This window comes from Vombatus ursinus, unplaced genomic scaffold, assembly GCF_900497805.2.
Source record: "Vombatus ursinus unplaced genomic scaffold, bare-nosed wombat genome assembly UNPS02009994.1, whole genome shotgun sequence".
NCBI classification, from domain to species: Eukaryota; Metazoa; Chordata; class Mammalia; order Diprotodontia; family Vombatidae; genus Vombatus; species Vombatus ursinus.
In genome coordinates, this window is record NW_020949772.1 from 1,278,424 (window position 1) to 1,291,346 (window position 12,923).

Below are 12,923 nucleotides of genomic sequence, written 5' to 3' on the forward strand. Positions count from 1 at the left end.
GCGCGGGCGCGGGCGCGGGCCCGGGCCCGGCGGCTTTCGCGGGGCGGCGCGCGGCCTGCGGGGCCGTGCTCGTGGCCGAGCTCCTGGAGCGCGCCGCCTTCTACGGCGTCACCTCCAACCTGGTGCTCTTCCTGAATGGCAGCCCGTACGGCTGGGAGGGCGCGCAGGCCAGCCAGGCGCTGCTGCTCTTCATGGGCATCACGTACCTGGTGTCGCCCTTCGGCGGCTGGCTGGCCGATGCCCTGCTGGGCAAGTGCCACGCCATCCTGCTCAGCCTCGCCCTCTACCTGCTCGGCATGCTCAGCTTCCCGCTCGTCGCCGCGCCCGCCACACGCGCCGGCCTCTGCGGCGACCTCCCGCTCAGCCCGCTGGACAACAGCTCGGGACCCTTCCCCAATGGCAGCGACCCCGGCGGCGGAGCGGGGGGCGGCCGCTACTGCTCCCGGGCCGTCTACGCCGGGCTGGTCATTGTCGGGCTGGGCGTGGGCACCGTGAAGGCCAACATCACCCCCTTTGGAGCGGACCAGGTAGGACCCGACACTGCCCCACTACCTCCGGCCGGGGCCGGGGGTCTGCAGCTGGGCACAGGGTCCGAGAGCCAGCGCCAGAAGGCACCTCGGTGGTCCGCTGGTCGTAGCAGCATTATGTAGAACCCGAACGGTCCTCAGAAATCGTCGGGTCAGTCCAACCTTTCCATTTCTAGAGGAGCAAACGGGCTCAGACGTCCATGGGGAGCTGGAAGGAACCTCACAGGACATCATAGATTCGGAGCAGGAAGGATCTTCAGTGTACCTCTTGTGTGGTCATCTAGATGAGCAAGAAGTTCATAGGGTCGTCGACTGGGAGCTGGAAAGGACCTCAGTGGTCAACTGGTCATAGCATCATTAAAGTTACCTAGCCAATCTATGCTTTCCATTTCTAGAGGAGCAGATAGGTTCATAGAGTGGTCCTTGGCATCCTAGACTGGGAGCTTGAAGGAACTGCAGAGTCACCTGAGTTGTAGATTTAGAGCTGGAAGGGATCTCAGCTAATCTAGTTAATAGCATCATAAATTTGAAACTGGAAGGGACTTTAGTGGCCATCTAGGGACCCAGTTATGGCACTGTAGATTTGGAGCTGGAAAGGTTTCAGTGATTGTCTCGATGAGCAAATGGGTCCAAAGAAGTTCACACGACCAGCAGTTTAGAACTGGAAGGACCTCAGAGCCCATCTAGTTATAGCCTATGTTTAGAGCTGGTCTAAAGGCATGTCATTGGTCATTCAGTCCAACCTTTTCCATTTCTAGAGGAGGAAACAGGCCCATAGAATCCTAGAGTTGGAGCTGGAAGGGACCTTTCCTTCCAAGTAAACTAGCATCGGACATAGAGCTCCTTTGAACAGCGCATTACATATATTATATCTTACTTGATTTTCATAGCAACCATCAGAGATAAGTGCTATTATTATTATCCCCATTATACAGATCATGAAACTAAGGCTTAGAGAGGTTCAGTGGTAGTAAGTGGCATAGTGACTAGAGTGTCAGAATTGGAATCAGGAAGCCCCGAATTCAAATTTTGTGTCAAAAACTAGCTGTTTTGACTCTTGGTAGGTCACTCAACCTCAGTGAACCTCAGTTTCCTCACCTGAAAATAGGGGTAATAGCACCTAACTCATAGGGTTATTATAAAGATCAAGTGAAATAATATTTGTAAAGAACTTTGCAAATCTTAAAATGCTAACTGTTATTAAGTGGCTTGCTCAATGAGGGAACGTTAGTCAATTGGTAAACAAGTATTAAGCACTTACTACTGCCAGGCACTGCTAAATGCTAGAGACAGAGAAAGGCAGAAACAGTCCTCCTCCTTCCTGGGAGGATCTTCACTGACTCAGAGGCCAGTGGGCTAATTGCTGGGACAGTCTGTTTTCAGTCTTAACATCGTTTTGTAGATGAGGAAACATGCTTGGGAGGTGAAGTGATTTGCTGGAGTTTTCTAGAGGTAGTCATTGTTGAGCTAGGATTTGATCCTAGGTCCTGAAGTGATTCCCCAACCCTTCCTTCTCCCATTATAACCCAGTAAAGTGAGTTCTTTGTGATCAGTCTGGGTATTCTGCAGTTTTGTCTGGCTGTCCCTATAGTAATACTACTGTAATAATCCTAGCTTACGTTAGTATAATATGGTTTACAAAGCATTATTGGTCCCCCTTTTACAGATGAGGAAACTAAGGCTCAGAGAGGAGGAATAACAGTAACTCACATTTATGTAACCCCTCCCTTTAAGGTCTACAAAGTACCTTTTCTCATATCAGTATGGGTAGCAGTAACTATTGGCCTTCTGATTTAGCAGAATCGTCTCAGGATTTGGTATCAGAATCTGGGTTAAATCTTGTTAAGTTAGTAAATTTCAGCGTTGAATTTCAGCATTGGAAGAAACCTCAGTGGGCATCCAGTACATTCCATGCTTAAAAAAGGATCTCTGCCACAATATGCACACACTGTGGTCTCCCTCCCACCCCACAATAGTCATCCTGCCTTAGCTTGAAGATCTTCAGGGAAGCAGCCTATATTCCACTTTAGGTAGTTCTAAGTGTTAAGAAAAGTTTTCCCGACATCAAGCCTATTGACAGTTTTACACTGTTTTCCCTTTTAAGTAGGTTGTTTGTACAAATGTTTGGTCTTCTCATATTTATGAATTGTTAGAATTTTGCAGTAGGCTGAGACACATGTAGAAGTTTTTCAGTAGGAACAGTGATGCAGCATGTTGCAAGAAAAAATGCCTTTGGTCTAATTAATGTGAAACAAATCTTTTCAAAGCACTAGTTGCAATATGCTAGTAATGTGTGCCAACCTCCCTACTATTAAAAAAAATAGTTTCTTTCTGCATTGATCTTTTGTAATTAAGTTTTTGTGGTAGTAAATTAATTGCTGGTTTAAATAGAGTACAGATGTAAGTGTTATAGGTTGCACTTTTCCCCCCCTAAATCTGACTTGTGTGAAACCTAAATATAACCCTTACTTGGTTATATGCCTCTGTATATTTTTTCATGTCAGATATCTCTTTATTGGGGTGTGGCCTCTATTTTCTCCAATATGGTTTTAGTTGAAGGGAAACAATTTTTAAAAATGGACTTTCATGACCTCTTGCTAGAATGGGCGAGTCTTCGTGATTGTTTGCATACTTTTATACCGGAACTAAGTAAAAGACTCTAGAAATATTTAAACTCATGTAAAGTCTGCACAAATATGTGCAATTTAAAACATTTTCTAAATGTTTTCTTCACTTGACTAGATCAGAGATTACTTTCATTCATTTAGCAAACATTTATTGAGCATCTACTATGCACTGATTTCTGGAATGAGTATTAGTTGGTTCAGAGATAAGTAATAATGATTAAATGTTACATACAAACATACGCACATATGTATTTATCTTCAGGATTTACAAAGTGCTTTACTTACAACCTTTTCCCTCAAAGGGACTTACAGTCTATAATGGGGTAGGGTAGAGGTGGAAAAATACAATCTGTTGCCAAATCCTTTGATTTTGCTTTCATAATATCTCTTATGTATGTGTTCTCTTTATTTCTCTGACACTGAAACCATCCTGATGCAGGCTCTCATTACCTCATACTATTTTAATACCCAGTGGATTCCCAAAGCTCAGGTCTGAGCATGTCACCTCTCTCCCTTCTCTCTCCCACTCATTGATTAAATGTCAGTGGCTCCCCCTCACCTCCAAGATCAAATATAAAATTCTCTGTCATTAAAAGCCCTTCTCAACCTGTCCTCCTCCCTCTTCTCCATGCACTGTGTAATCCAGTGACACTGGCCTCCTTGCTGTTCCTTGCACGAGATACTCTATCTCCCTGTTCTGGACATTTTCACTTTTCACTGGCTATTCCTTGTACCTGGAATAATCTGCCTCCTCATCTGTAACTCCTAACTTCCCTAGGACTTCAAATCCCAGACAAAATCCCCATCTACAAGCAGCCTTTTCTGATTGCCCCTTAATGCTACTATCTTCTCTCTGTTAATTATCTCCAATTTATCCTATGTAAATCTTGTTTGTGTATAGTTGTTTTCAGGTAGTCTCCTCCATTAGACTGTGAGCTCCTTGAGAGCGGGGATTGTTTTTTTGCCTTTCTTTGTAGCCCTAGTACTTAGCACAGTGCCTGGCACACAGTAGGCACTTAATAAATACTGACTGACTGACTAAGACACATAAATAACTCATACAGAGCAGAATGTAAAGGGAAGATACAGATAAAGTACTCTGAGAAATTTATGGAGGTAGAGGTCATGTATTGTTGTGGGAATCAAGGAAGGCTTCTTGGAGAAAGTTGTACCAGAGTTGAGTTTTGAAGGAAGGTAAGAGATTTCGCCATGAGGAGATGGTAGTGGTAAGGGAAAAAAAACTAACTTTGACTTGGGAGACACCAGAGTCAGAGGCAGAGAGGTGAGAAAGCACGCGGTGTGTCAAGAGGTGGGGGAAGGAACTGAGGCTGGCTAGACTGCAGACACAGAGAATGGCCAAAGCAGGCTCTGCTGTACGAGAGCTCACAGTCTAATGGGGAGGCTCGCAAGACTGGAATCAGCTAGTATAGGTCCTTGTCTGTCTGGACCAGGAATTTCCATTTCATTTAGAAAGTGACAGGGAGCCAGAGAAGGCTTGAGAATAGAGTAGGGAGTATCTGTCTGATGAAGGTTATCAATTAATGAAAACACAAGCATTTTAAAAATACTTGGTATGTGTCATGCACTATGCTGAGTGCCATGGATACAAAGACAACACCCCTGCCCTCGAGGAATTCACATTCTGATGGGAGAGACAACATGTTATTAACTAGGTACACATTAGATACAGCTAGGTGGCACAGAGGATAGAGCACTGAGTCCAGAGTCAGGAAGACCTAAGTTCAGTCTAGCCTCAGATATCATTAGCTATGTGACCTTAGCTGAACAAGTCACTTCAGCTCTGCCTGCCTCATCTGTAAAATGGGATCATAATAGTACCTACCTCCCAGGATTGTTGTGAGGATATAATAAGATAATATTTGTAAAGTGCTTTGAAAACTTTAAAGTGACACACACACATACACACATATTACAGTTGAAGAAATAGGTTCTGAGAGAATAGGTGAGTTGCCTATAATCAGTGCCATAGCAAATAGGGAATTGTGGCTGAATTTGAATCTAGGTGTGATTGCAAGGCCAGCTCAATATGCTAAGTGGAAAGAAGTGGAACAGCTTTATGGTCCTGAGCATTAAAGGCACCCAGAGCTCTCCCAGGGCTCCCTAGGAGAACTTGGCAACAAGTTCTCATTGGTCCCTCATTTCATTCCCACCTCTCAGCTCACTCTAACATCTTTTTGACTCCTATTCTAAATAAGTTCATTTCAGCAAACAATTTTAAGCATCTACTATGTTAAGGGATCTTCACTAAATGCTGAGTAAACAAATACAAAGCAAGGCAGAGCTGTCATCTCAGAACTAAAATCTTGTAGTGGGGTGGGGGTGGGGTGATAAAGACATGCACACAAATAAATTTAGTATGAGTTAGTATATGATAAGTGACCGGAAGAATTCAAACTGTAGCATTAATGATTCTGGGAGATGTAGTTGAGATAATTAGGTAGAGAGAGTTAAAGACAACAGGTTTTCAACCTGAGTGATTGGTAGATTATTGGTACTATCAGCACAAATAAGGAAGTTAGGAAGAGGGGGAAAGATGGAGTTCATTTGGAGTATATTGATTTTGGAGATCCTATCAGGATGGGAGTTGTAGTAGTAGTTAGAGATCAAATATCTCAACTGAGGGGAGAGATTAGGACTGGAGATAAAAATTCGCTGGTCCTTGTGATCTTTGAAACAGTAGAGGAAATAACCAAGGATAATAGTGTAGAAGATAGAATGGCAGTTGCTTGTCTTTGGTCATCCAGCCCTTCATAACTTAACTAGTCCGATCCAATAAACATGTATTAAGTGACTACCACGTTCTAGGCACTGTGCTAAGTGCTGGGAATACAGTTAATAAAAAGAAAGTATCTACCCTCCAGGAGCTTAAAATCTAAAAATTTGCTCCTGGGTTTATTCCTGTGTGACTACTGCCCCTTTCTCTGTGAGATGTAAGCTATTCTTGAGTATGATGCTTATAAAGTGGGTGATCCCTTAGTTAATTTTGTTCTTTGTTTGGTCATTCAATTATATGTTTTCTCTTGTGGCAACGTAAAAAAAAAAGTTTATAAGATTGGAAAAGATGGGGGACTGTGTATTGAAGTTTTTATCTTTACCATCAGGCATGGTTGATGAGTTGGTTGGTTTTTTGAACTGCTTTTTTTTTTCCCCTATCTTTTAAAATCTTTGTTACAAGAAATTCCTTGCAGTGGGTGTGGTGGAGGGTGAGGAATATATTTGGGAATAGGCATTATATAAATAGGGAGATTTGGCCTTAAGGAAGATCTGGCCACTTTTGTGCCTTTTTTGGGCAAGTCACATTCTCTCAGAGGTTCTACTTCTTGATATGTAAAATGAGAGAGTTTGACTAGATGATTTCTAGGGCCCTTTGCAGCTCTCAATCCTGTGATCTTAAATGGAGATGTGATCTAGGGAATGGAAAGGTACTAGAAAGGAGAGAATGGATTCAAGAAAGATTGAAGAGATAACAACAGTTAGACTTAGCAGCTGATTATGGAGACAGAATTAAGAATCAGGTGATTTCAAAGTTTCTGCTCTGAATGATTTGGAGAATAATGTGCTATTAAGAGAAATAGAGAAATTAGAAGTGACAAGTTTTTAGATGAGGAATATGATGATGTCTATTTTAGGCATCTGTTGCAAAAAACTGAAGAAAAGGAAGAGCCACTGGAGATAGTAGCTGGGTTTTGAGACCTGATTTTGCCCCTTCACTAGCCAATATGTTCTTTTCCTAGGTCTTAGAAGTTTCCTTATCTGTAAAGTTTGTATAACATGTATGCTGCCTATCTAATAGGATTGTTGAGGAAAGCATTTTATGAATTCTAAAGTACTATATAAATGTTATTACCTACCACATGGAACTGTGGTGAAGAAATTACTTTGTCAACTACAAAGCATTATGGCAGTGTGAGATGCTGTAATTAGTAGGGTAATTTTTGTAGGGGGTTGGGTCTGGACCTGTGATTTCTTTGGTGTGGGGGGATTCCCCATGAGGAAACACCTTCTTCAATTGAAGATCAGCGATTGTTTTGCAACTTACAGTCTTAGAGCATAGAGTCTATGCTTGGGTACACTGAGGATCTTGTTCATAACACATAATATAGGTCATAGAGGCATGATATCTATCTAGACATTTTCATGTGATAATGATTTCTTCAGCTGGTTTTTCAATTCCATGTAGTTTTGAGGTTATGGATATTTATTAATCTATTAAAACATTATTCTTCATAATGTGATGATGCAGTATTACTATGCCATAAAAAAAGACAGGTGTGAAAAATACAAGGAAACATAAGAAGATTTAAATGAATTGATGCAAAATGAAGTAAGCAGAACTAGAGATTTCTCTTCCTTGGAAAAAGAAAAAGTAACATTTTATGCATATATCCACTTTAGCCATGAAACTCGAAAGTTTTTAGATAAATAGAGCTGGTATGTCAGGGTAATCCAGTGTGAACTTGGGCAAGGCACTGATCTTCAGTTTCCTGAACAAATAAACTCTGTTGGAATTGGACTCTATAAAATTGAAGGGGTTGGGCTAGATGTCCTTTAAGGTCTCTTCCAGCCCTAGATCTGTGATCCTAAAAACAATGAAAAAGTCAGTACTAATGAAAACATAAGAATATACCTCCCTCCCTTTGTAGAGGTGGAGGATTGTGGATATGAAATACTGCATATACAATCAGATTTGATTAGTGCATTGGTTGCTTTTGATGAACTGCCTTTTTTTTTGTTTGTTGTAAGGGATGGTTCTGGGTGGGAGAAGGTGGAGGGATATATTGGAGAATTAAAGCAATATAAAAACAAAAGACACCAATAAACATTTAAAAAATTTTTTGAAGTTTTTGTGGATCAGTATTTTGTCTGGGTGATTGTGGGTAAATATTCACTAGTTGCTAAATTTTTGCAGCCTGCAGTGATATGTTGCCATTTACTTGCAAAATCTTCATTGGTCCATAAGCTCAGGCCTTTTCAGAATGAATTTTCTGCAGTTCCTGGTAACAGTGACTTAATCTTGTATTGCTATCTTGAACCCTTCAAATTTCTGTAAACAAATCTACTTGACTCAGCCATTTGTTCCTTGTCGACATATTTTTGGTTTGGTTTGTATAGAATAAATAGCCTTTTGGTTCTGTTCTTGGATTTTAGCTGTTTGATAGATTCTAAACTACTGTCTGTTAAATTTAAAAGGTTCATTGGTCTCTGATCAGGCTTAACTATTGCTCTGTCAAGTGCTGTCTGTTCAGAAATTATTTCTTTAAATTTTGAATTTGGTTTTACTATAAAGTCTGAGAATATCAGTCCTTTTTTATTTGATGAATAGTGTTAATATGTAGTTGATTTGGAGTGGTGGCCCTATATTTTCTTAGTACGGGATGAGTTTTTGTTTTAGTACTATCTAAATCCACTATCACCCATTTTACTCTTCAAAGGTTCTCTTAAGATTGGTATTTCAAAGGTATTAATTGTGCTAAGTACGTTTTTCCCCTTGAGCTCTGACTTGAAGATGTCAGTAAGTCTTTTTTACATACATAGCCATGTAGAAGCATAAAACTCCTGAGATTAAAGCCCCTAGGTTAAGTCTATGAGAAAAAAGATTATTCAGGGCAGCTAGGTGGCGCAGTGAATAGAGCACTGGGCGTGGAGTCAGGAGGACCTGAGTTCAAATACTCAGACATTTACTAGCTGTGTGACCCTGGGCAAGTCACTTAACACTGATTACCTCCAATAAAGAAAAAAAAATTATTCTTGACCTGGAGAATCCATATTGTTGATAAAAGCCCTTGACAGTATATGTTCTTTAGTAGTATTCGTCAGTTTTTCTATAAGTATTCTAAGATGTTCAAATTATATATCTAAGACATTGCCCGGTCACCTGCCAAAAGAAGAAAAGCAAAAACCAAGAACATTATAAGAAAACATGCCCACTATGCAAGTAAAACCTACTGAACTTGAAGACAGGATGCACAGAGACAACCTGAGAATCATAGGTCTACCCAAAGAACACAACAGGATGAAAAACTTTAATACCATGGTGAAGGAAATAATATAAGAGAACTGCCCTTTACTTCTGAAAATAGAAAATGAAATTCCAATGGAACCAATTCACAGATCAACTCCAGAAAACAAAATAACAAAAAGACCAAACCCAAGTCTTTAAACTCTAAGACACATGTAGTACTGGTTAAATTTAACAGTTCAGTCCAGAAACACTAAGTTCTGTAAGCCATTAGGAGCTAGACCTCCAAATACCGAGGAAAGGACATTCAAATAACTCAAGACTATTCAGCTCCCATTAGAAAAATGAGGAAATGGAATAATATTTTCTGAAGAGAACTGAAGCTCAGAATACAGCCCACAGTCCTATGCTGTAAATCGGAGCTTAAGCATACAGGACAAAAAGGTGGACACTCACTAATGAAGAATTCAAAACATTTTAGAAAGAAAACCAGAACTGAAAAGATTATTTTCTTCTTGCCTTTTTTTTTTGTTAGACAGTGGGGTTAAGTGACTTGCCCAGGGTCACACAGCTAGTAAGTGCTATGTGCCTGAGGCCATATTTGAACTCATATCCTCCTGAATCCAGGGCTGGTGCTCTATCCACTGCACCACCTAGCTGCCCCCATTATTTGCTTCTTGAATACTCCAAACAAGAGAAATGCAAGAAGAATGAATAAAGATGGCAGTGGCAGTGGAGTGATAAGAAAAAGACTAGTAAGAGACTTTTTTCTAAATGTACACGAGGAGACAGGGGTGAAAATGGAAATCTGGTAGAGGTAACAGTGAAGAGGCAGGGGGGGACATTATGGACAGAACCTGGCAACAGCTTGCCTACAGATGAATGTTTTCGTGGGACTATATTACGTCATGGGAGGGTACATGAAGGGAGTGGTGGTAGGGAACAGAGGCCTAGAGAGGAATAAGAGATGCACTGGGGTTAAATCAAGAGCTAATAATGAGGAGAAGGTAACATGAGTGGTCTGAGAAAAGACATGGAGAGTAAATGAAAAGGAGGGGGAAAGATTGAAAAGGGGAGGAAAGGAAAAAGGCCTTACTGTGGAGGTGGGAGGAATGCTACTGGGTGAAGAGATGATGACTTTACACTGGATATGTGCCTGAAAAATTTACTTGTCCTGGGAGGGTGGGAGTTGGAACTCTGGGAGGCAAACTGGCACCTGGACGTGTGGGAGAGTGTCGATGCAGGGAGATTTCCAGGCAAATGTAAAAAAAAAAAAGTCAACAAAAGAGGATATAGATCAGTAGGAGGGGGGGGGGGGGGACAGACAGGGAGGTGCTTTACAGTGGGGCAGCAGCCTCTGTGACACCTGCCATAGTAGACATTATTCTGAGAGTGTGGCGTGGTGGAAAAGGAGAATCCATGGGGTAAGCCCTACTATGCAGAGGCAGAAAGCACCTAGAGGGCTGAGCCTAGAATGGGGGCCTTGGAAGCTTTGATTGCATGAAAAATACAGAGAAAAGAGAAAAACTAGATGATTATAGGGGTCATGAATCAGAGAATGAGGGTCAGAGTAAAAAGAAAAAGATAGAAAATGAAGAGAGTGAAAGAAATCTTTTTTGGAAAGGGACACAAAAAATGAAAGAAAAAACAAATTAATGAATAGGACTAGCTTAAGGGAAGGAGAGGAAAGGGGACTATCTAAGAGGAAAAAAGAGGGGGAAGAAATATGTAACTAGATAAAAGCAAGAGAGAGGAACAAAACTATATCTAAAAACTACAAACCCTTTCCATTTGTGGCATATTGATTAAGCACATTTATAATCCAATCAACTGCCATTGATTTATTTCCTCATTTTATACCCTGAATACTGAATACAAAGTGCTTTGATCAAAGCTCACATAGCTAAAGGGGAAACTCAGAAGGTATGTTTCACTCTGAAATTGCCTGTTCTTGTAGGTGCTTGTAACTTCATAAAGTGTCTCTGTCAGACTTCTTTTCCAAACCCCTGGTATCAGCAGAAGGTGAGACATCTTTTGAAAACTCTTAAGAATGGTTTTTGGAGGAGAGCTGTGTATCAAGCTGGTTCTTTGTTTAGGCTCATGGCATCCAATCATTTCAACCAAAGCTATCAGACACATTGCAGGGTAATTGATATGTGTGTATTTGTCCTTGTCTGTAGCTGCCCTCAGTGCTGTGCACTGTAAGTTACATATTTATCATTCAGTATTTTTTCCTATAAATTTAGAAGCCATCAACCAGGACTGAGACTAAGCCAATTTTGGCTACCTCAGACTCCCTGTGAACCCCCCCAGATTTGATGACCAGTCAAGTTCAGAAAGCCAGAGAAATTATCTGAACTCCATAACAAGAAGTCCTTCTCTTTCTCTTTGCTCTTAGTATTGAACAAATACCTGGCCTAGAAATAATTGTGCCTGGTTAGTAACTAGGAATCTCGCTACTCCTATCTTCTTCAGGAATCCCAGAAATCTAAATGCCATCTCTCCAGGGATCTTGACTGGCAGAGAGGGGGAAAGACTCCTTACGTTGTTTGTTTGTGGATTGTTTAAAGTTCTTGGACTTGCTTGGCGTTTAATGGGTATATGATCATGCCTGTATGAGAATGAGGAATGGAGAGCCTTTGAAGGCCTTTGGGATATAGATTGGTTGTGAGTTTAGGTTGTCTAGATGGGAACATTAGCAGAATAGCATTAGTTGCTAGAGGGTGTTCTTGAGATTAGTGTGATAATGACATGGAGCCAATTATCTGAGCAGAGTTACGATATTTCGTTGTCTTAGTTTGACTCCTCCTTTTTCTCTATGAGTGAACCCTGTGTGATCATGAGGAAACAGACATAGTGGCCATTTTATGAATAAAGAACAGATCCTTAGGCCCCCTAGGAATGGAGAGTCTAACTGAAAGATAAATGCTATCTTTGGGAATGGGCAGTGGAGAATCTTCAGCTAGGGATGTCTCTGTCCTGGAAATAGGAACATTACTTTTTATGTATTCATCTACTTTAGAAAAGAGACTTGTAATTTTTTTGGATAAATGGTTTTAGTATACTAAGGATAGTCCAGTTAAACAGTTTCCCAAAGAAATATCATTTGACCTAGATAAGATGACACACTTAAAGATATTCTTTGAGACAAGGCCAAAATTAAAATGCTCAAAGAAAGTCCAGAAGAGACAAAGGTCTTCTCTTCTCCCTTCTAATGAAGAGAGAAAACTTAGACCAGGTATGATCTCAGAAAAGTTAGCAAAGTATTGTGTTTTGTGTCACAGAATAACAGAATTTGAGAGTTGGAAGGGATCTCAGTGACCTCCAGTTTAATATTCTTTATAACATACCCAGCAAGTGATTGTCCATCTTCTTGGTTGTGTGAAAGAGTAGATGTTGATGAAGGTGTTCATTTTTGTCTTTTTTGTATACATCTTCATACATGGAGAAACCTGGAAGGGATAACAACCCCTAATAAAATTGGAGTTCATTTAAAAAGGAAATGGGAACTTTCAGTAATGAAACTTCCTCAGATTTGACCAGTCCTTTATTTTTTTTCTCTTGGTTTACCTAACCAAGAGGAAATAAAATAAATAAATATAAATAAATAAATATATGTGTATGTGTATATTTGTACTCATAGACACAGATGTTGTAAAGAGGAAAAAACATAACGCAGAGATGAAAAATAAGTCTCTCATTCCTAAGGTTTGTTGTGTTGAAAATTTTCTTTAAAAAGATGACATTTATGATTCCACAAAAAAAAAAAGGAATAGAACATGACCTTTT

At 40.5% G+C, this 12,923-nt stretch overlaps 1 protein-coding gene across 1 annotated transcript in view; it reads left to right on the plus strand.

Annotated features, from left to right (window-relative positions):
- Positions 1–12,923, plus strand: part of SLC15A4 (solute carrier family 15 member 4) — a 41,693-nt gene that overhangs the window by 862 nt on the left and 27,908 nt on the right. Inside the window, exon 3 of the mRNA XM_027853511.1 lies at positions 1–527. Within this exon, the coding sequence (XP_027709312.1) occupies positions 1–527 (527 nt within the window). The remainder of the gene's footprint in view (positions 528–12,923) is intronic.